At 41.3% G+C, this 23,831-nt stretch overlaps 1 protein-coding gene across 1 annotated transcript; it reads right to left on the bottom strand.

Annotated features, from left to right (window-relative positions):
* Window positions 1–814: 814 nt before the first annotated feature.
* LOC121362076 (vitellogenin-2-like) lies at window positions 815–23,831 on the bottom strand. Its single transcript, XM_041483292.1, has 35 exons — window positions 23,762–23,831; window positions 23,627–23,647; window positions 23,370–23,521; window positions 21,817–22,068; window positions 21,145–21,306; window positions 20,906–21,054; window positions 20,157–20,307; window positions 19,892–20,049; window positions 19,637–19,802; window positions 18,678–18,803; window positions 18,106–18,324; window positions 16,945–17,162; window positions 16,714–16,811; window positions 16,311–16,435; window positions 16,101–16,202; window positions 15,331–15,450; window positions 15,057–15,246; window positions 13,253–13,346; window positions 12,956–13,141; window positions 12,278–12,422; window positions 11,937–12,159; window positions 11,683–11,858; window positions 10,553–11,311; window positions 10,036–10,086; window positions 9,117–9,203; window positions 7,876–8,088; window positions 7,645–7,787; window positions 7,109–7,247; window positions 6,482–6,617; window positions 5,839–6,025; window positions 5,424–5,512; window positions 4,270–4,367; window positions 3,338–3,497; window positions 1,793–1,954; window positions 815–933 (listed from the first exon to the last, which is right to left on the bottom strand). Exons 1-35 carry the CDS (start codon window positions 23,829–23,831, stop codon window positions 815–817), a joined length of 5,646 nt encoding a protein of 1,881 aa, XP_041339226.1.

The raw sequence follows: 23,831 nt of genomic DNA, 5'->3' as shown, positions 1-23,831 counted from the left end.
CTGGGCACAGAGGTTGGGACATCTCCCCCAGAGTGCAGAGGTCTGGCTCAGCTTCAGAGCCTTTGGCAGCTGCTGTGCTTGATGTGCCTGGTGGTGCTTGGTGTGCCCCACCCTGTCCTGCTCAAAGACACCAATTCACAGCAGCTTCTGCATGGGGTGCACCAGAAACTTGACATGTTCTTGGCTCCCTCAGAGCAGCCTTGCCCAGGGACATGAGGTTCAGGCTTATTCCCTGAGCCTGCTGCTCCCTGTGGCAGCACTGGCCCATCACAGAGCACTGGCCAAGCAGCACGGCTGCTGCAGAGGGTGCAGCATCACACCCAGGTGATCAGTTCCTGCTGCAGGTCCCAGCACCAGGGGAGGAAGCACTGGGGGAACAAGCAGGAGTAATACCACAGCTACCCAACCCAATTCCCAGTGTAACCCTGGTGCACAGAACTCAAGAAGTCCACGAAATGGGGGATAAAACCACAGCTACCCGACCCAATTCCCAGTGTAACCCTGGTGCACAGAACTCAAGAACTCCACGAAATGGGGGATAACCTATGCAGACCTCCTCTTTCCACCACCAGTGAAATAAGGAAGGTGTCACAATTTTTTCCATGCATATATTTATTATGAAATCAGATATTTATGGGCAATCATAACAGTTTCTACAATAATAAAGTTTAATACTTTAAATTACTTGGGAAGATTCCACAAGATCCTTGAATACTTAATTTAGTATCTATTATTCCTTAAGACAAGGTTTTTTACACCACACAATAAAAACTTGAAAGTTTTATGTTTTCCCCCATGCTGCAAAGGTACATCTTCATGTGCTGCAGTTTACATCCTCACAAGAACATGCTATGTGTGCATCAATAGTGTCCTGCATATCCTCTGACTTCTGGTCAAACTTTGTCTGCTTTTCTGTCAGGCTGGTGGCCGAATCTGATGGGGAAAAAGAAATGAAAATTAAAGAGCTTACTTCACAAGTAGTTCTGCAAGCTACAACATTTACCATGCACTAGTTATTCATTACAGCAGGCTTGGCTGTTCCTCACTGATTTACATATTTATATTTGTCTAAATCACACAGAGATCTTCCAGGAAACCCACTTCATTAATAAGCCAGTTCTACCTTGGAAGCTACTATTTCCATGCAGAATTTTATTAATATATTTAGGAAAGGGTATTATGATCTTTAAGAAAAAAACCTTGGAAAACAGATACAACTCTATGCTCTATATAATCCATATCTACTTTATCTAATCTACAGTACACGTATAGAAAATAAATCCCATATCACTGGGCCTGTGCGTAAGAATCCTGTCCACACCTGCCCTTCTAGTACCTAAATCAGCTCAGTGAAGTAGGATCACTCCCAAAGGCAGCAATATACAAAAAATGCAGGGCAAGGATCCCTGATTTGGGGTGCTGCACTTGGTCCTATACGGCTCAGCCTGCACAGGCTGCAGTACACAGCTTTTCAGCTGAATCACAGTGCTGACTCTGCTGTTGTCCTGCCCTTACTTTGTTAGTCCTAAGCACCACAAAGGAGAATTCAGTTTAGATTTTAAATCCCAGTACAACGAAAACTATTAAATGTACAATAGAGAACCATCTCCCTCACTGAAGGAATGTTTGCCTATTAATAAAAGAGGGAAAGAGCTTTAGTAAATAAGGCAGTAAATCCATGCCTACCTATGGCTGCCTTACATCATTCATGTTTTTCAAGTGGAATAACTGAGTCAAGCGTCAATCTATTTCTATTCCGCGCAGCTCTCCCCAGCGGGGTTTCTGGCCTTACCAGCAGGGACGCAGTGGAAGCCCACGGTGACGGGAGCAGTCTTGGTGGGCGAGCAGCCCTTGGTGCAGCGCAGCACGGGCTCCGTGGAGAAGCAGCGGGACTCCACGCCGGCCAGCTGGACCGTCCTCTCCAGCTTCACCAGGGAGTGCCGCAGCTTGCAGGCTGCAAAGGCATCGCCACAGCTTGGGGCTTGCGTGCTAGAGCCCCAGACCCCCCCGAAGGACCCATCTGCCAATCTGCAAACTTCCCTCTGTGAAAACTGTGTTTTGATCATGAATGAACAAGCTTTACTGATTGATAAATCTTTCAAATCAGCTTGTTAGATATGGAGCCCTGGAAAGCTAATTTCAAATGCAGCTGCTCTGCTTCTAGATCAGGATATAGAAACACAGTACTTTCTAATAAACATTTTTCAAGGTAGACTGGCTTACTGAATAGCTGTCAAACCATTTTAAAATGTTGACTATTCGGCAGTGGAACTAAATGGGAGATTTCTGACCAAATAAAATTAATCACTAAAGAACTGCGTTATTACCAATGTCATTCAGACACAGAACAGGTCTCAGAGAGAGCATCAGTCATTGCTGCCAACAAGTAATATCGCTCTCATTTTGGACTCCCAGGACAAACAGTTACAAGTGAGAAGCTAAACAGACCACAATTTATTCCTAGATATAAATTTTATGTCTTCAAAGTTCAGCAGCTTCCACCATATGTTAAATGGAAACAGAATGTGGTCACCACCAGCCACAGGAATATTATTGTGGATGTGCATGTGGACTCCATATCCATCTAAAGCAAGTTTGTTGTCCAGAATTTGTGACAAAAACGTGGAAGGATAAAAGGTGATGCTGAGCTAGACATGTACAAGCCATCTCCAGGGGCTGAGGATGTCCTTCCCACAGGGCAAACCTCTACAGATGCAACGTGCCTGCTCTCCTCAAGCACTGTGGTGTGATGTTGCATCACAACCCCAGCTGAGAGCTGCACACCATAAGATCCTAATCTACTGAAGGACTTAAAATGCAGGTTTTTTAATGTCAACCATGTAATTAGGTCCCTGGAATTGCTCATCTACTCTGTACATACAAAACATGAATGCTTTGTTTGACAGGTTCCACTGGTTCAAAAACCAGGTGGTCAGCTCTGGTAATAACTACTAAACCCCATCTGATTTTTTGATGAATTAATTGCTGAAAATTGATGTCCAGAAAATGTGGTTGTGATTAAATAAAAGCATTCTGTGTGAATGTTATCCTCTTTCTGATCCTCATCTAAAATACTTCAAAACTGAAGCAAAGATTTTGATTCATCTTATTTTTTGAACTTCAACTAAGTTGTATATTTTGGCTTGTTTATCTTGGGATTTTTCTTGTTTCTTTCTCAACTTGCAACTAATTTTAAAATAATATATAACTTAATAATGAATCTTCTAATATGCTTTTTATTTCTAATTTATACATGGATGCTAAATTTTCTGAACAGATTCCACGTTTCCTGAACAACTGCAGTAATATTATATTAAATTTGTTAGAGCTTGCATACCTCCTCTACACGGCCTTTCTTCCAAAATCCAAGAATGCCCAAAGCTCACTGCATCTTTAGCTATGTATCCGTTGGGCATCCGATATTCCTGCTCACATTCTGCATCATATTTTCCACACAGTCCACACATTTTCCCTGCCATCCATAAAGCAACTTGGATCTTGGAAGAAAAAGAAGTGAGAAGTATTTCAAGTTAAAAAAAAAGGAAATACCTGTGGAGCACAATTTTGCTATGCAGGTCCCTTCCAGTGTAAGTTAATGCACAAACATTTAAAATCTCTTTGGTAAGAATTCAAAAGGGTCTGACAGCCAGATGCCAAATTCCTGTGGGGCTGCAGAATCTATAACTGATACAGTTTTTATAACCTCCTGTGCCAGGCCAGGATGTTAAGTTATTCATGCTCTATACTATTGCTATGTGCTCTAGACTATTAATATGCTGAAGCTTTTTTCTGGTGGTTGTTTTGGTAGTACACGAGACAGACATGAAACAGTTTACCAGCCCCTTACATTCCAGCTTCATATTAATTCAGTGCAGACTTTAAACCACTCATTTATCTAACAAGAATGGCTGCATTTTTGCTGTTTTGAAGAATTATACAGCTGTAAGAACAGTGTCAGGAGCTGAAAACTCATTTTTCTTGCAAAGGCACTGCTGACTCAGCATGTGCTCACACACAGACCCACTTCCCAACAAACATCTGTAGTGCAAGAACAGAATTCTTTCGTTGATCAAAGATTCTCATTTCTCACACTCAGAAATAAAGAGCAGGATGTAATAAAGTGCAATCCTGTAGCATCATCTTCCCTTTGGGGCTTTTTGTGCCCTGCACATACTTGCCTTTGTACACCCTTGCCCTCATGCATACAGATTTAAGGGAATCCTATGGAAATTTCTTAACACCCAATCTTATGAAGGGGAAGAATGATACCTTGAATGTGTATCCATCAAAGTACAGTTTATCAATGCCATAGGCTGGGGCGAGAAGTGCAAGCCCTTGATTTTCACTGTGGATCCACAGAGAAGCACCTAGAAGAAAAAAAACCAAAATAAAACCAGACCAAACCTAGCTTCTTTAAGAGAAACAAAGCAACTATCATGTATCTAAAATGTTCTTTTCTTCAAAATTCCTCAGTTACCCTGTTCAAGAAACAAAAATATAGAAGAAAGCAATGTAGAAATGGGCATACATAGAAAATGGGTGTTTGCAAAAGGATGGAAGAGAATGTCAGTGGTCACAGACTTATTAATTTTTTAGGGGTTATTAACATAATCACATTTATGTCTATAAATTGTTACTGAGCTGTGTATAGTATCTTTGTAGTTGTGCAGATCAACAAGTCTCTGAGTGCACTGTACTGGAATATGGAACTATGAGGAACACCATAGCTGCCACTGGAGCCATTCCTAGCACAATTACCACTTCCCAAGTACGTAACAAATAGGACAGAGCTCAGCACTGGTACATGCTAACCCAATTTCAGCAAGATTTAGCCCATTTCATATATTGCAGCTCTTCAGTCAGAATACCCCCACTGTGTATAGCCCCTGACTACACAGCACAGGATGAAACAAGGTCTTCCTGTACTTTTCACATAAACTATTCCCGTTTTGGGAGAATCAAGCAGGTTGTTTCACCAGCTCTCCATACCTATCCCTGGCAGAACACAAGCCAAATGTATACCTACAAATCAAATCAGGAAAAACATCATTATACAAGTAATGTGTAGTGGATTTTAGAAAAGCTCTACTTCAAAAAGTTTTAATCAAGCAAAATTTGATAGCATAACCAAAACCCTTCTCAAATTTGGAACAACACGACCTGCAACAATGTACAAAAAGGTGGGATCTTCATGTTAATTATATGTTGCTAATTTAGGCTAGTTCAAGAGCTTCACACTCTAATCAATGTTTCTAATTGTCCCTCTGAAAGTAAGTAAAGTACATATTCTTAAATATTACCTTAAAACCAAAGAAACACTGATTGAATACAAACTGGTCAAATCTTCTCCACAGATTTCTTCGCTTTCCTCCCTTCTCCCAAAACATATGTGAAAATTGAGCAGCATATGCTGCATGCCTTACCAGCAGATGTCAGTGACACATTTGTTGGGCTCTCAGCCCCATCCACCAGCAGCTTCACCCTTCCACTGGCAGGGCGCATATCGACCTCACTGCAAGAACAAGAGAGTTCACACCCTGGCCTGCCACCTTCGCTCACTCACAGTGACAGAGGCAATTTCCTGCTCACTAAATGTCACTGCTCAGAGCACAAGCTCATTTCAAACCCTTAAATTACATGAGGGGTGTTCTTGTCACCTAAGATGCAGGATAAGAGCATCAGCATCACATTCAATATGCATGGAAAATAAATAAGGGGAGTGCTGAAAGCTCATGGGCTGCAAGCCATTGCAGGAAAGCTCAGACTGGAGCTCCTCTCATGCTAAATGTGGGCAATTGAGGTCCCTCATGCTCCCAGCACCTGGCAGAAGTTACTTACTGATTGCCAAGCTTGATGTTGATTGCTTTCAAGTTCACAGCTTCTTCTGCATTCTTCATCATCACCAGGAACTTAAGGTCAGAGCTGCAGTCCTGAGCCAAGATGTGGTAGCAGTTTGCTGGCATTGTGTAGTTAAACTGAACTTCATTAAAAGTTGTGACCTTGTTGTAGGAAACTGAGCATTGACCTGGTTTAAAAAAAATGCCAGTGAGTTTTTTCTTTTCTATGAGAGAAAGCCATTAAGTTGCATGGTTTGTTTTTAGTGCCATATTATTTTAGCTTTGTATTTTTTTCATTATGTGATATTTTCATATGGTTCACAGGGACTTTTGACTAGTAAGCACCCATAAATTCTTAAAAAGGCATATAAAATATGTTTGTCTATCTAACAAAAAAAATAATTGACAGAAATTTAAAATTTTATCAATTCGGATAATTGGTATCTTGATCCCTGAAATGCTGATGATTTCTGTTCTACATGCACAGTATTTTCTCTCAGTTGAACCATCCTCACATTATTACAGAACATTTCCTAATTAACTGGAGATAAACAATGCCAGCAAAATGTACATGACAACTTCAGTCTCACAAAATAATTTGTGAGACTGAAGTTGTCATGCTTCTGAACCCAATTAGATCTGACCTTTCAAATTCTCAAGCACTGCAGAAGGGGCTTCAGCAAAGACATTCCAGGTGGGAGGCTGCTGCTCTGACGTTGATATTTTTGGACCTACAGGAAGTGACAGGGGAAGCCTCATGGCTTTTTCATAGAGGGTAATCTGAAAAGGAATTCAAAAGCACATTCAAAATGCACCCGTGCCAGCAAACAGCTAGGATTTTTTCCCTATTTCTTCTACTTCCATTGCAAAGTCTTTATGTGAACATAACTCATCTGACTCATTGTCCATGAAGTTTCTTCTTTTGCTCAGTTTTCTCTCATGGTGTGAGAGAAGTTATTCAGGTATTGTTTGGGAGAGAATGAATTACTCCCTTTCAAGGGCAATGAGGTGAACACCTATGGAGATACTACAGATGGAAACTCATGTCATTGTGAGTACCCACGTCTCTCTCCATTAAAAGAATCACTATGTAGACATCCTTCTATGAAATATTACAATGATAGAAATATATAAAAGTAATTTTCATAATTTGTACCCAAACTGATGCTAACTTAATTTTTTTTTTCTCAGAATTGACCCACTGTAATTAAACAGTTACATTTTTCTACTAGGAATAAAATAGAAGAGTGATAAAAATATTTCATAATTACATCAGGAAGCTTGATAACAACATCACATGTCCTTGGAGAAGTTAGAGCCACGATCACCCTGGCTTGTCGAGAAGGATTCTTGTCTGTTTTTTCAGAGAACCCCAGCATAAATGCAGCCCCAGGGACAAACTTGTAAAACCTTCAAAAGTTCAAATCAGAAAGATTCAGTGAGATGGAAGAAAAAAAGGCTGCACACATCCCAGCTAGATTGTCTCACACCTGTGTGTAAGTAGCATAATAGTCTTCAGGACCCCTGGTTATGTCCTCACACCCATTCTCTGCTCTTCTGGTCAAGTGTTCAGTGAAAGGAAGGATCTGTTCCTCAGTTTTCAGTAATTATGGCAAATATCAGGAGCAACTGTACATTAAAATAAGATGTAATCCCACTCAGCTTTTATGTCCAAAGGCAGTACTTGGACAGATCAGAGAATAAAGTATCAGCCAGTACTTTAGCCACTAGAACCTCGTGTGCAGATGCTGATTTTTCCCAGTTGACCAGCATTGTTAACAAGTGTCACTGAAGACTCAATTCTCACCATTCTGCTACAGATCTGACACTGGAAGGAACTTTAGGCCACTCCAGTTTCACTTGTACAGCAGGGTGGGCAGCAAACTTCCCAGTTACCAGCTCAGATGAAACCTTGTAGTCCTGGCAATTCCGTCCCCATTTCAGGTAGGCCTGTGATGGAGGGACAATGGTCCATTTTTAGAGCCTGGAGCATTCTTGTGATGCACACAGAGCTGTACAAGCCAGTTTTGAGCCTTACCTTTGCCTTGTGAGCATTGTGCACTGAAGCATCAGCACAGAGCTTCCACTTGCTTGAATCTGTGAGGTTTGACACAAACACCTGCATCCGGGGCCTGATGGAGTCAATATCAGCATATACCACGAGCTGGAGGCCTCCTACCTTCTTGTCATCACGGATGCCATGCAGAAAAACTGCTAATACTGGTGTTTTAACATCTCCCAAAAACTTTGGCTAAGAGGAAGGGGGAGAAGGTATGCAAAACATATAATTATAGAAGAGTTACCATGGAACATTTTAGATGCAAGATCTAGATGGATAAATGAAAAAATAAACAACTGAACCACAAATATATAGCAGCATATGCATGACACATATATACATGCCTATAAAACCTCATGCATATGTCTTTAATGTGCACGTGCCTCTGCATGCCAGATGGCTTTTATCACTGTGTTTTTGTGAGCCAAAATTTGTGCCATTTCCTGAGCTACAGCTGATACCATGGAAATATTCATATAATTAAAACACAGTAATGACTATATGATTTGGGCTTCATTGTTAGTACCCAGCCTGTGAATAAAAGAAAGTGGTTCAGTTTGAACATCAGCTGTCAGTTGTATACGTCACTCGTTCCCACAGCAGAAACATCCCCCAGCTCATCTCCTCCTGTTTATCTGTCTGGGTCTTGTGCTGGCTTTCTCCTCACACTTCAGCTGTGAGTTCTGTGGGCCAGTCAGGTTTTGTGTTTGCACAGCAACTCAGTACAGAATATAATCCAGGACATTTTCTCCAACATCAAGAACCCCTTCCCTTGGAGGACAGCCTTAAGTGCATCATGACATTCCATATCTTCACTCCATCATTCTCAAGCCTGCGCTCATCTGCCTGGTGGTGAGGAGCCCAGGTGCTCCATGCCCCCTCTGGAACATGCCTTTTGCTACCACCAGTGTCTTCACACTGTCACTCCAGCACCTCAGTCTCCCTCCAGGCTGCAGAGGTCACAAAATGAGTCTCTGCAGGCACCTGTTGGGTGGGATTTCCATGAGGGAAGGGTTGTGATGCAAGAAGGATCCTCACTTCCGAGGAAAGTGCATGTGGGAACTATGGTGCATGTCTTCACTGATATCTGAGACTCAAGAGTTGGCATTTCTCCCTTCCCATGATTATTATAATTATTATTATATACAATTACTGTCAGTGCGCATCCACTCTGACATTATTCCAAGCTGTCAAAACCCCCTAAAAATGACGCAACTAACCCATGAAGCTCGAGATGTGGCATGACTGGATCTGGCAGAGGAATCTGAGCTGTTAATTTGGTCATCTGGGAGTTTTCTTTTTGGGAACTGAAAAAAAAAAAAAAAAATCAAACCACAACAGGCTTAAGAGGGTAACTTTAAAGCATGCTTGAAGAAATTGCATGAGGCAGTAATGAACAATACTCTCTCTCATGGGACTTGGCTCTGTCCTGCTTACTATACAGGATCTAACTCTGAAAAATTTTGTTTCCCCAAATATATTTGGCTCTTCACAGTCCATGAGGACCATACCTAGATGAGAATTCCCTGTAAGAGAAAACAATGGACCAAAGTAAGTCAGATTTAATCAGCTTCTCACTTCAATATGAAAGACCAGAAATTCTGCACTGGCCTGATGAACTGGAAGCTGAACTGAATGGACCAACTGAATGGAAAGGAGCATCTGAGTGGACACACGCTGCTCAAATGTTACTTTTTGAGGAACACTAGTATCAATACACTGCTCTGGCTGGCCCATGCCCTAGTAAGAATCTGCTCAACCAAAATACTATAAAATAAGGTATCTTCCTACATTTGTCCACATTACTATCCTTGTGTACCTGCAGTGATTCCAACCCAAGAAACCAGGTGATCAAAGCCAATCAAATGAATCAAGCTTCTGATGGTTCCTCCAAAGTGTGCAGCCCCAGTCTGTTTTATTGCTTTGGAAGAGGCTTTGTAGCTCCTCTGCAGAGCCACAAGTGGCTTCATGTGCACAGCACAAAAGGGAACACAGTTCTTTGTCTTTACCCATCTCAGAAGAACCACCATGGTTCTAAGGTTATCAGTACTATAATTTTCCTCAACAAGTTGCCATTAAAGTCTCCATTTGACTCTTGACAGATTCCATACTTCTTTTAGTGAGGAAAGAAAAACTCACCTCTTGTCTGAGTGCTGATTTAAAGCGGTACTGATAAATCTCATGAGCTTCCTTTGAAAATGACAAAAACAAGAAGATTAGACATCTCAGAGGAAAAGAAATGCGGCAGTTATATGAAAATCTAAGAACTGGAAATTAAATAAGAAATTTACTGATTATCATTCATACATAGTTCTGTATGCTTAGTCACAAGAACATAATGCAAGATCAATTCATTTATATAAAGCATTAATATTTCTACCACAAAATTAAGACAGAAATATGCAATACTTATGGATAGCATATTGTCAAAAAACCCATTCCCTGACAGTAACAAAATTTTCAACAAACTTGTGAAAACTTTTGAGATGAAGTAGACATCTGTGCCAATGATTGCAGGTGTGTTTGTAGAATAAATGTTTCAATTTTATGTTGCTAAAATCTACTGGTCAACTCCTAATGTCCTGACTTGTCATGCAAAGCCAGCTGCCATCAGGAGCGTGATTAGTAGCATCAGTCAATTTACTGACAAAATTACCCATATTTTGGAATATGCACTGCTGCTGCTGCCACCTTCCAGATGTCCTGAATGATGTTCATGGCTATGGTGGCTCAGTGACTCGCTGCTGCTGCTGCTGCTGCTATTCACATGCCTGGAGTGATGCCCATGGCTATGATGACTTGATGACTTCCTGCTGCTGCTGCTGCTACTGCTGCTGCTCTTGCTACTTCTGTCACTGCTGCTGCTGCTACTGCTGCTGCTGCTCTTGCTACTTCTGTCACTGCTGCTGCTGCTCTTGCTACTGCTACTGCTCTTACTACTTCTGTCACTGCTGCTGCTGCTACTGCTCTTGCTACTTCTGTCACTGCTACTACTGCTGCTGCTCTTGCTGCTTCTGTCACTGCTGCTGCTGCTCTTGCTGCTTCTGCTGCTACTCTTGCTGCTTCTGCCACTGCTACTACTGCTGCTGCTGCTCTTGCTGCTTTTGCCACTGCTACTGCTCTTGCTGCTTCTGTCACTGCTGCTGCTGCTACTCTTGCTGCTCCTGCCACTACTGCTGCTGCTCTTGCTGCTTGCATCTTTTTTTCTCGCTTGGTCTTCGTCGTTATTCTCATCTTCATCACCAGCCTCTTTACGACGAGGAGAAACAGCAGATGATGAGGAAGAGGAGACAGCTGAGGAGGCAGAAGATGAGCTGGAGGGATGTTTTCTGTCGGGGTCTGCCCCAAGCTCTGTAAGAACAGTGTTTTCTTTCTTTGAAGGTTGCTTCTTCTGGTGTCGTGTTTTGTTTGCAATCTGCAAACACAGTCCAAGAGGTGAAAAAGAGAGAATACATCTGGTCCTGTTTTTACAGAGTAAAACTTCTGTGGGTGTCAGACAAAGCTGGGTTCTCACACCAGCTTTTCAAGGAAAAACCACCTCCCTGCCTCTCTCACAGCAGAAGCTGCAGAATTCCCTCAGATCCACTATGTCCAGCTGAAATCCAGCCCAGCCCAGCCCACCTTGCTGGATGCACCCCAAAAGAGCAGTACCTCAGCATGGGGCACTGGCACCTTTCAAAACAGCCCCAGCCTTTCTTTGCCACGCCAGCTTTTCACACTGTACTTCTAATTCTTGTCCTCATTTAGGGGAAAATGTTCCCCACTGCCATACTCAAAGTCACTTGCCTTGAACACATTTTCAATGCCTAGAATCTTCTTCAGTTTAGCTTGAATGTCCTCATACAGAGTTGATTCACCCTCTTCCTCCGACTCCGAGTTTACTTCATTAATTATTTTGGAAGCTGCTCTGGATCCTGCCTGAATCTCCAGCTGGATTTTGTCAATATCAGCATCTGTTTCAACTACACACCAATTGCACACATTACAAAGTTACACTGCTTCAAATAGCACTGGCAAGCCTGAGATGCTCAGCATTTTACCTGGGATCAAGACAATTTTAGTTTCGTGCTCTCCGATGAGTCTGTGCAAATAGGTATTTTTCAGGAAGCTGGCATCTCGTGACCTTCTGGAAAAGCAGAGCTGACAGCCAAGGTGATGCAGCTTGACGCAAATGTCTCGTTTATGAGCTTTTCTTGCCGTGACGGGGCGAAGATCCTCTTGAGAGCTATAGGCATGTTTCCTTGACGTGCTGTCAGCTTCCGGCTGCGTTAGAGATCAGGATGTGAATACCACTGGCAGTGTGTCACAGGCAAGAGTGAAACTACAGACATCCATTGCAGAGAGGGTAAATATTACTATATACGCCAAAAAAATAGGTTACCTTTGTGAAATCTTCACTGGAAGCTGTACCTGATGGTTTGAAAGGCTCTTCAACAATGTTTGATGAAGCATCTCCTGGGAGAATTGCAGTTCTCTTTTCAACACCTAGCTCTCCTACATTTCTTGATACAGCAAAAGCCTTATGTCTGTTGAGAGATATGCAAAAAACAGTGAATTATTCCAACACCTTGTCTTTGGATTAATACATCCTTGTAAGTATCGTGTGAGAGCACAGAGGTAAGATATTTGAACACAGGGACTATATAAGAATTTATAAATATAAATATTATTGAAAACAGAAAAAGAGTTTATGCCAAATATAATTTTCTTATCTTGCAGGAAGTTTTCAAAGTCTGGATAAATTTCAACAAAACTTCCAAAACATCAAAAATATTCCTTGAAACACATAAATCAAAATCCTTAAGAGATAATAAAATAATAAAAAACAATAAGAACACAAAATAATAAACAATTTAATATAAAAATTATACTGTGAAACAATTCAGGTATCTTCTGATTTTTAGCTACTGTATTTTTCTTCTTTTTGCTTTGTCCCAAAGGTTCTGCTACGCACTGAAGAGTCACTCTGCCTATCTAGAGGCCTCTGTGGGAGGTCAGTCAATAGTGGACTTTGTCAGGCTTCAGCAACACAAAATATTCTGAAATAATGCTACCGTACCTTCCAACCACTATCTCAGTTTCCTCACGGCATGGATTTGCTTCAATCTTAATATTTTTCAGCTTCAGGTCTATCTTGGCATCAAACTTTATTGGCACTTTTGTCAGGACCTTGCCTTGAATTTCCACAGCTTGTTGGAAGTATTCTGTGTTGACACCCATTGTTGCAAATTTCTGTATGTATAAGCTGAAACAGAGGGCAGCAGTCAGGTGTAAGAAAGGTGCTCTTTTCACCCATGTGGTTCTGCCTGCCCTTAAAAACCTCCTTCATATGGAAAGCCTTAGAAACCTGCCATACCTGGGGTTTATGTCAGAACGAATCTGCACAGTGGATTCCAGCAACTGTGAAGGTCTAAAATCTCCAGTTAAAGGGGGAGCTATCTTTCCATCAACTGCAAATGCAAGAACAATATTGAAACATTGTAAAAATTAAAGAAAGGAGTGGAACATAAGCAGTTTTCAGTAGGAGGTAGTGTTTTGTTAGTACAGCAAATATGACTGGAAAACGAGACAGACTTTGGGGTACATAAGACCTTTCATGATTCTGAAAAATACTGAAAATATAGAGGAAGCTTGTTATGTAAGCAAAGGTTCTGATGCAACATATTGAAAATGGAAATAAAAATATACAAAGAAAATGAAGAGCTGGCCCAAATTGAAAATTTGGTAATTAGTGTAACATTAACATTTCAGAAACATGGGGAGCAAGAAAGAGCGAATGCAGAGAACAAGGCTAAACCACCTCTGCTGTCCAATCTTTCCTCACATCAAGTGTGAACATCTTGTACTATGGACCCAAAACTGGACATTCTAGTCCAGATACAGCTGTAAATGTGCTAAATAGGAAGGAAATCATTGTCACACTGGCTCTGCTCTTACTTCTGCAGCCCATGACACAGTTGGCCTTCAGCAGCACATGAGCACACTGCTGGTTTATCGTACCAGGTTGTCCTGCCCTTCCTGCATAACTGCTCTCTATCTAGGTGATACCCAGCCTATACACTTGCACGGGTTACTCCACTCCAGGTGAAGGACTTTGCATTGCCTTTGTCAAATTTCACCCCACTTCTGTCAGGCCATCCTCTCCAGCCTGTCAGTGGCAGCCTGACCCACCAGTGCAGCAACTGCTCCCACCAACTCAATGTTAACATTGACACAGAAATGCTGAGGGTGCCTTCTTTTACAAAGTTCAAATTTTAAAAGAAGACAGTGAACAAGTGCCAATGGCAGAGGAAGATTTCTCCTAACACATCACCAATTATATTTTCAGCTGTTGACCACTCTTGGAGACCAGCAGTCCAGACAACCTTCACTCATTTTGCAGCCCGTCCATCCAATCCATACCTCCCCAACTTGGCTGTCAGGTTGTTATTAAAAAACAAACAAACAAACACTCAGAAGACACACAGAAGGAGCAGAGCTGTAAAGATGTTACTAAGCAAACTAACAAACCAAAAACCAGCAAAGAGTGGGTATGTAGGAGAAAACAAGCACGTGTGCATCACCCTTCATTCCTTACATGGTGTCAACAGATATTAGAGTCAGTCTTGCCTAATTTAAGTCTGCTGCACAGCTCACAGTGTGATCACTGAATTAACTTCTTGATGAGGATTAGCACTTGTATATTTATTTTTTTAAAAGAGAACTCCATTCTCTTTTCACAGGCGCTCTTCTCTTCCTCCTTCTTAGTCTTACTAACAGTGCTCTTTTGATTGTTTTCTATTTTCTTCTCTTTTTAAATCAACATTGAATCCTCCTTAGCTTGTGTGTACATCTCTCAGGAACCACCTCCCTCTACCCACATCTGCATCAGCTCCCCAGGCAGATGTTGCATTTTTTTGGCCTTGAATGTTGTGGCCTCTCTCTCTCTGGTTTCCCAGATTCTCATCTCACTGCTTCTGACTTCAATCCATTCAAAGACAATGCACAAACCAGCACATCCACCTTCTCCTCAGACATTTTCACTGCCCCACTCTCCAACACAAGAACTAGCTCTTTTTCTAACCTCCTGGCTCTCCACTTCTTTCTCCAGCCTCCCTGAGCCCCTGTCCCTCCCATCCCCTGCTGAGAGCCTGCACAGCTGCTCTGAGCTCCCGGCTCACCGCTGAGTGCAGCCCGGGCCAGGGCAGTGCTGTAGGAGCTGTACTCCAGGGGCAGCCCTGTGCAGCTGGGGACGATGTAGCGCAGCTCTCCCAGCCACAGCGGCTGCGTCCACTGCGCCGCGCCGCCGCCGCGCAGCTGCCCAGCCAGCCTCTTCAGCACCGTGCTCCTGTCAGCGGGCTCCAGGACAGCCTGCAAGCAAACAGGGATCCAGCAGGTTGGGGTGGGAAGTGTAGCGCTGTCCAGTATTGCAAAGAAAGTAGGGGGCCCTGGTACCTTCACAGCCTGCTGTAGGACTTCCTTGTTGATGTTGATGTAGGCCAGCTCTTGGCCAAAGAGTTTAAAGTAGGCTGAGATCAAGGGGGTTTCTGTTGGCAGCTCCTTCCATCCCAGCAGCTGGGTAACCGATAAAGAAACAAGCAAAGTTTCTTAATGGAACACTTCATAAATGATAATTCATCCTAAATTACCCATAACTAAACCCATCACTGGCCAAGCTGCCTTTTTCCTTTGTAAAATTTCCAATTGTAGATAGCATGATGGCACTAATTCACACTTTCTTCCACCATTGAGATGCCCACAGATGTTTGGTATCCCAACACAATAACATTCATACACAGGGTCTGAGCCATTAATACCACTAAACCCAATTTGAAGGCACTGCAAAAAAAAAAAAAAAAAAAAAAAATCTTTTCTTTTAAAGACAAAGGCACATTCTTGTAAACTAGGTGAGGTAGACGAAGGGAGTGAGTAGGAAGCCTGCCAGGTATGTGACACACTGTGCTGCAATGCCTGGTACTCCCTTCCCTCCTATGCTCCTCCTGCAGCGATCTCTGAGGTGGGGAAGAGGCAGAGCCAGAGCAAAAACTTGTAGAAGCTACAGCAGCCAAGGCAGATGTCCCCTGCCGTCCCCACTGCACACCTCTCCTTCACAGAAATACTTGAGCTGACTCCTTTAACCTCCTGACACAGGGCTTAGCTAGAGTGAGAAGCATCGCCAATGCCCCTTCACATAACTCACATGTCGTGTTACTGAAAATACCTACAGCTTTTCCAATCTCCTTTATCTTTTTGTAGGTGGAATATTCAGCAAATGGGATATTTCGTTTCATGATGACGTCTGTGAGACCTTCCACACGGACACCAGCCTACCAAAACAGCACGAGAAGGAGCAGTCTGAAACATGCTTAGAGAGGAAACTGTGTGAGCAGTTTTAATTTCAATTTGATTTGTTATTGACTTAGGTAAATATTTACCTCCACCAAATCAGCCACTGACCCTGCGGAATAAGCCATTAGCTTGGAAATTATTGCTGATGGGAACATTGTTCCTGGGCTGTTCATAACAAGGACATCTCCAGCAGCACCAACTTTATAGTTATCTATGGCAGAAGAAAACAAGAGACATCTTTTTTCTAACCATTCTGTTTACCATTCAAGATCATATTTCTGCAGCTTTTTCCACTGCCAACTTTAAGACATATCATTACATGAACCCTAACTGTTTAGGCAGAAATTATTAAATGGCTACTTTATGAGCATGAGTCTCACATTTAATTTCTCACTGAAACAAAGAATGCCATATTTCTCCAAAGGACTTAATATTTTAAGAATGAATTTCTGAAGTGAAAGTTTCCTGATCACTGAAGCACTTACTCACCAAAGTAACCACCAATGCGTATGACCTTGCTGTAGCGATAGCTCAGCCTGTCCAATTTGGGGGCCAGCAGCTTAAGGGCAATATTGCAAGCTGAAGATCTAAACAAAATGAGAAATGTAATAGTATCCAGAAACAAGCTCCTGTCAGTAAATAAACTGACTTCAGCTGTCAGCACCTGCAGAAGATCATTATTTGCTGAAGAAAGCCTTCTCTGTTCCTGTCTCTACTCACATGTTGTACGTGTATGGCAGCCTGCTCTTGGACAAAGCCTTCATGTGGGAATACACAAAACTGGCCACTTGCAAATTGCTCTCCTTCATGGCCACGTTGGCAATGGTTGTTATCAAGGGAAGGGCAGGCCTTGTCTCAAAGATAACAGCACAAGCCATCATCCGCACTTCGGGGGAAAGCGACTCGTCAGCGAGGATCTGGATGAGATATCCCTGCACCTGCAGAGACAAAACAGGGCCTGGAATTACCAATCACTGAAACCATTTTGCAAACTGGATCCACACCTAACCCACAGAAAATATAGGAGAGGGGATCATTATCCCTGCAGAAAAGTTTCCTGATCTTTTTTACTGGAGAGTTCCACATAACTTTACTAAAATAATTGTGGGGGCCACGGTGGAACAGCCCCATGAAACCACTGAAACTGAAATAAATGTCCATCTATCAATGTATTGAGTCAACCCATGACAATCAAAAGGCACCAGCATTGCTTTGTGCATTACTGACATTCAAATATCAGTGAGCATCTTTGGAAGAAAAAAATGTAGATAATAAGACAGATTCATTGTTTGAAGTAACTCCACTGACTCAGTGAGCATGCTTCACTATTTTAGACCAGTTTTAAAAGGGTTCAGCAGTTCATCAAAGACAGTCTGAGTGAATGGTTTCTCATATAGGTCCTATACCTAAACCATCTGAAAATCTTGCCTATGCTTTCTGTGACAGCAACCTCAGTGTGGGGTCAGTGGTGGCTCACCCAACCTCAAGACAATGGTCTAAAAGAGGCAGAGCAATGCTGACATTTGGCCTAGGAGTTTAACAGAAAGTGCCTCTCCTCCTGATTACAGAGGCAATTTAAATGATATGTCTGACTTTTTTAGGAGGCTAAGTGTCCACTATCTGTAACTAGCACAGGACTTAGTTGGTTATGACAGATGATAAAATCAACACTGCTGATATCCTTTGGGAAGATTCTCACTGACTAATTATCATTACAGCTTAGCAGAAAACATCAGCTGAATGTAAAACTGTAAAGTATTGTTCTTAAAAATAATCTTTTTTTGAAAAAACTGAATCCACACAAAATACCATTAAAAGCATTATGCTTAGGGTACATATTCTAATTCACTAAGTAAAGAAAATCTACCAGATCCTACGTACTGTTTTGCAGTCCTTCCAAGCAATTTTTCTCAAGGCCATTATGGCATCAATCTGAATGTGGACAGGGATATCAGAAGCACTGGATGAAAATATGGGAAGGAACTTGAGGATGCGCTTGATGCTGGCTGGTTCTCCCATGTTGCCAATGCACTTCAGAGCTAATTTCATTTTGTCCTCACGGCTCCTGCTGATTGCTTCATCTGCCAGGTCATGGATGGGCTGTAAACAAAGCACAGCTCAATCTTCTCACTCTAATCTGTAGACTGTCCACAGTTTCCCCCTTACCCACTGAAAAGCCTACCACAATAAAGCAATTGGCTTTGATAAAAATCACTTAATCGTGGTTGCTCTCAGGATTTTACCCTTGCAATGTGAAAATTGTGTTTTCAATGATGAAGCAAATGACTACATTGACAAAATTATTTGATGACTTTGTTCTGAAGAAAATCTACAAAATGTGTGTTTATATTTCCAGTCACCCTTTTTATATTGTATCTTAAAAGAATTAAGCTAATATAATGAACAATACTAAGCTATTAAAAAATAAAAAAGCTTGGCAAAAAGCCACCGACCTGGAGAGCTTCTTTAGGACAAGCTGAAGTCTGAGAACAGTATCTATTCACCACAGAACTGTATCCCAAGCTGGCAACTTGTTGAAGCACGGGATTTTTCTGGATTCGAGAACTTGTCACTAAATCCTGTGAAGAAGAAAAAAATTAATTTGTCATTTAATACAGTGCTTCACAAAGCTTTCAGAGCAGGAAAACCATCAGCTCTTATTTGAAGGGATCAGCTTCAGAATGATTACTGTTCTCATCCAAACAAATTAGAGTAGGTTGCAGACATTATATTTGGAAGCTTTACTTAGGAGCTTAATTCCCCACTAGTTTATACACATATAAGTTTACATAGCTACATTTTGGTTTTCATCAACTGAACACTGAAAACATTAAGATTACGGGTAAACATCAATGTGTAAATGGAATACCTCTAGAAAAATGTGCAGCTCAATTATATTAATGATGCATTTTCACATAATTTCTGCTTTTCTTGTTTAAGAATATTGGCTAGAGATGGCAAAATCCTGTTCAGAATAAATGGTTCATTATTGTGTCAACATATTTGATGTTTGCACTAACACTTTTCCTGCAGCATTTGCCACTTCATGGACTAGTTTGCAATTAAAAGAGCTGCTAAAAGTGACATAACATCAATCATTTGTTTCAGATGTAAGAGATTAAAGGGACAAAGTTTTGCCATGTGAAGGCATGCCATGTGTGTTTGCTGGTAACTAAAATGGAATTTATTCCCAGAAGCTCTTATAAGAAAAGGGCTTTATATCAATACAGTGAAATGAAGACATAGAACTGTCCTCTAATAAGTTCTATGCCAAAACAAATTCACAGGTCAACATTTCCACAAAATTAGTGTGCACAAGAGGAGAATCCAGCCTCTAATGTACCTAATCACAGGTTTTTGATTATCATTTCTTTCGTTGTGAGACAGGAAAGATTCACATGGCTTTACTCACTGCTGCTATTGGAACAGTGTGTTCATCAGCTTTTGTTAGATGGAGAGCAAAGGGAACACTCAGAAGAGCCTGAAGGTAGCTGAGGTCATCACTGCGGATTCGGCTCTTAATGAATTTGAGAGCGTCTGCGGTGCCCGTCGCAGAGACTGCGCTCAGCAGCCACCGCCTGAAAACAGATTTTAAAAAATCCTCCATTTTAGCTCCCGCTTGTCACAAAACCAGAGTAGTTTCTTACAGGTTGACACAATGAAATACCTGTAGCGGGGTTTATCTGAACATTGCCTCCAGACGGACTCGAGGGTGTCAGCGCTTGCTGTGCGGCAGAGCTGGACGAGCTCCAGGAAACGGTACGGAAGATCCTCATGGAAATCTTGCTGGTTATTCAGGACTATGTGTTGCAGTGTTTCGATTATCTGTTACAAAACACAAGACAGAGGGCATGCATAGTTACAGTCTTTGGAATATATAATCAGGTTGGTTTTTTTTATTTTAATTAGAAAAGCAATTTGGAAAAAAATACCCGTTGCTCAGGGTTTTTGGTCTTGATGAGCTGCACTGCCATCTGCGGCAGTACTGCTGGGAACTGGTATCGAAGGCCTCCGTAGCTCTGCATGGAGATGTCTGGGGAGCTCCCCCATTCACTCTTCACCTCCAGCAAGGTGAGTTGTTGTCTGTCAAGAGACAAGAGTCACAGGAGAGAGGCATTATTTCTCTTCACCCATGTGCCAATTTGGTTTGTTTGTTTGTTCAGTGATACTGTGATGGTAACTGTCTTACTCTTTAAAAATTTCTCTTATCAAAAGAAAACCTTTTGCTAATGAATAAAGCCTTCTATCTAGAACAAAATAGCATTGGAGTTGTCTACAATGAAATTGTTTCTGAGGAGAAGCAAAATTGCAGTCTGCTGAATGAGAGCTACCGACCTGGTGTAATGAATGATCTTATTTATACATACACTATCTTCCACCTGACACTACAAATTAGCACCTTTTAGGACAAACAGAGCAGAAAAGTAGTATTCTTATGGTGTAAGTGAACAAAACAGCTTTTCTCCTTCTCTTCCATGCAATCATAATGCCAGTTTGACCAGGGTACAAATAAAAAATGGTTTGCTGAACTTTTTGGACTGTGGAAACTCCAAGTGTGATTACACATCTCCATTCAACTGCTGTGGAGCTCAATTCTCACTTCACTTCAGCTGGGGCTGAAGGGAACTGATAGAACCTCTAATTATTCTCACTTTGTGAAGGAAGCCCACGTCCCACCTACTTTGCTTCCGTGACAGCGACGCCGGTGGGTTCACTGAAGGGTGAGATCTGATACACCTGCTGAGACACCGCCTCTGTGATCAGGGTACCACTGTCCGACTGCTTCAGCTTGTAGGAGAAAGCTGCAGTGCCCTTGATGATCCTTTCCTTCTGTAGGAGGACAGAGAGAACAAAGAGTGAATAAACGGGAACAAGGTGGCCATGTTTGGAATTAGGAAGACCTTTTCACATCTCACGTACCATTATGTCAACAGGGCAGGGATAGATGTAAGCCATTCCAAGACTCTTCACCACTTTTTCCTGGCAATTGTTTTGGTCTACAGTTTTGGTAACAGAGACTCGGCTGTTCTTCTTGTCTTCCTGGATGACATACCTTGTATGGCAAACACCTCCAATCCCAGCCTGGCAGACAAATACAGAAAATGAGACTTCCCAATTATGTCACGATTTCACTGTGTGACAAGTTTTGCTTAATGGAGATTCTCAATGAATCTGTTACTATTACATACAGTCATTCCTACTGAGCTAAATAATAGGCATGTGAGCAATATTCAGTGAGGGGATGGAGTTTAAATTAAAAAGTAATCAATTAATATCAACAATTAGCAAACAAAATTGATCCAATAGCTGTATTATGGAAGCCATATAACAAATAAATTCATGGATAATAATTCTTTTTCTGCAAAGAACTGCATGTTAAGACTTAAAGACATATGTCTTAGAAAGAATTCAGCCCAGGTAATTTGTTGAACATGCATGCACACATTTACTTCTATATTAATGAAAATCACCTTATTCTTACTACAAACACACAAAAGTAGATGCAAATAGACTGAAACTCAGAGGAAGACCAGCTAAAGAGAATAAACACATTCTTTCAGCAAAGTAGTTTTAAAATGGAAAGAAACACACCTCTTGCAATTCATACACATTCTGTGACTTCTTAATGGTTATCTGTATCAGATTCAGTATTCCTCTCACTATGTTAATGCAAGTATCAGGGCAGTTTTCTGGGCCATAAATGTTTCCAACTCGTCCACTGCTGTATTCAAACTTGAAGGGCCGGGTAAGGCATGAGGAAACCATCTGGGTGATTTTGGAAGATTGGGTGAACGGGTCCCTGGGCCAAATGCCATTGTATTCCTCGAATTGTGGGGAGCGGATCTGGGAGGAAATCAAGATACTTAGATGAATAAAATCCCTTTGGTACTAAATATGCAAATATATTGGAAGAAATTAATATAACCATTAGAGAGATACTCTTTTCTTCCAAATGTAGGCTTGCAAAATCATAGAGCAGTTTATTCTTTTGTCTTGTGCTTACACTATTGTAAAACCAGTGCAACTCCTGTCTGCTCAACAGTACTATTTTATCTTACAGAAGCAGTTAACATATCAAATAAAGTCTCCCTTTTTGTCAGTTTTAAAATAAATATTCTGCTTTAGATTTAGCATTTAAAAAGCTTATACCATTCTAAATGTAAAAAAAAAGTGCAGTTTTAAAGTGTTTCACTTTAATTTATTTCTATACAACTTTTTTTTTGGACTAAACTAATTACTATATTTGCTTCGTACATGTTACTTATTTAAATCAACAAAATATTTTAACAATGAACAATATATTTATAAACACTGAGATACAATATAATTAAGAAGCAATTTCAATAACTTTGGCAAAGTTACTGCCAGTTTAGATGCCTCAGAGCACAGGCTGGTGCACACCATAAAAGAATTTCAGGACAAAGTCTATGATGTGAAATGCAATCCCTAGACCCCAATTTTGAAAGATCTACAGTTCAATACAACTGGTGACAGCTGTCACTGAATTCAGTATTCCAAAAAGAACCTCTGATTTGTAACTGAATTAAAGGGTAAATGTACATTTCTGAAGCGTATTCATTTTGAATTGAGTCAGGTTATCACTGCTGACACCAGCAGAGACATGATTTCACACATACAGATCTTTCACTGCATGATTCAAACACTAAACATTATTACATACTCCTTTTTGATGACTTTCACTTTTTAATATTACCTTTATCATGTATCACTTTTTATTGTTAGCTTTTATCACTTTCTAAATCCATTTTTATTAGTTGCCTTCATGATAATGATTTTATACACAAGTCCTGGCTTCCCACAAGAGTTAGAAATGTGTACTAAGACTAGAATCAAATCTTAGAGCAGGTTTAAATGTCTTTAGTTAATTTTCCATTTTCTAGCAAGCCCCCAGCAATTGTATTTCCAATAGGAAGTCTTGAGGAAAGCCGCTACAAACAACTTCCACAACAAGCACAGGTAAGTGACTCATCGCCTCTGAAACAGCAGCTTGCAGCTCATTCTCTGATACCTACAGTGATGAGCCTCCAGTTGCGTTTCCTGCAGCTTTCCTACACCCCACATCAGCCAGATGCAATGGAAGCTGTGATTTTAGCTTGCTGTTGCACATTTAGGAGGTGCAGTACCTTGAGGAGGTAGGTGCTCTCTGACAGCCCGCTGATCTCTAGTTCGCAGCTCAGGCGCACGCCGGCTTTGGCTAAATTCTTTTCTTGGAGCCCATTCAACACCCAGCCTTCATAACTGTACAGGTAGCTCTTTCTGCTACTGAATCCAGGGTCTGAGGGAAATAATAGCCATTTTCACAATACTTGTAAGCACATTCTAATAAATAGAAAAAACAGCAAATTCACCGAGAACAGGTTACAGAAGGAAATTTACTTACCGATGTCAGACTTCTGACTACCTACAAAAAGAGATGAAAAACCAGATAAGTAATGTTCAATCTAGATCCAATCACTGCCACTGAACTTAGGGAAAACTTGGAAAAGAAAGGTGAAGGAGGAATATGTAGCCTTACCTACAAGGGTGAGCACCAGTGCAAGTATGATCCCCCTCATAGTGGAGGTGAATGGGGCTGTGCCAGACAT

The sequence above is a fragment of the Pyrgilauda ruficollis genome, unplaced genomic scaffold (assembly GCF_017590135.1).
Source record: "Pyrgilauda ruficollis isolate IOZ18807 unplaced genomic scaffold, ASM1759013v1 scaffold6, whole genome shotgun sequence".
Lineage (NCBI taxonomy): Eukaryota > Metazoa > Chordata > Aves > Passeriformes > Passeridae > Pyrgilauda > Pyrgilauda ruficollis.
This window is presented reverse-complemented; position numbering and strand designations above follow the sequence as displayed.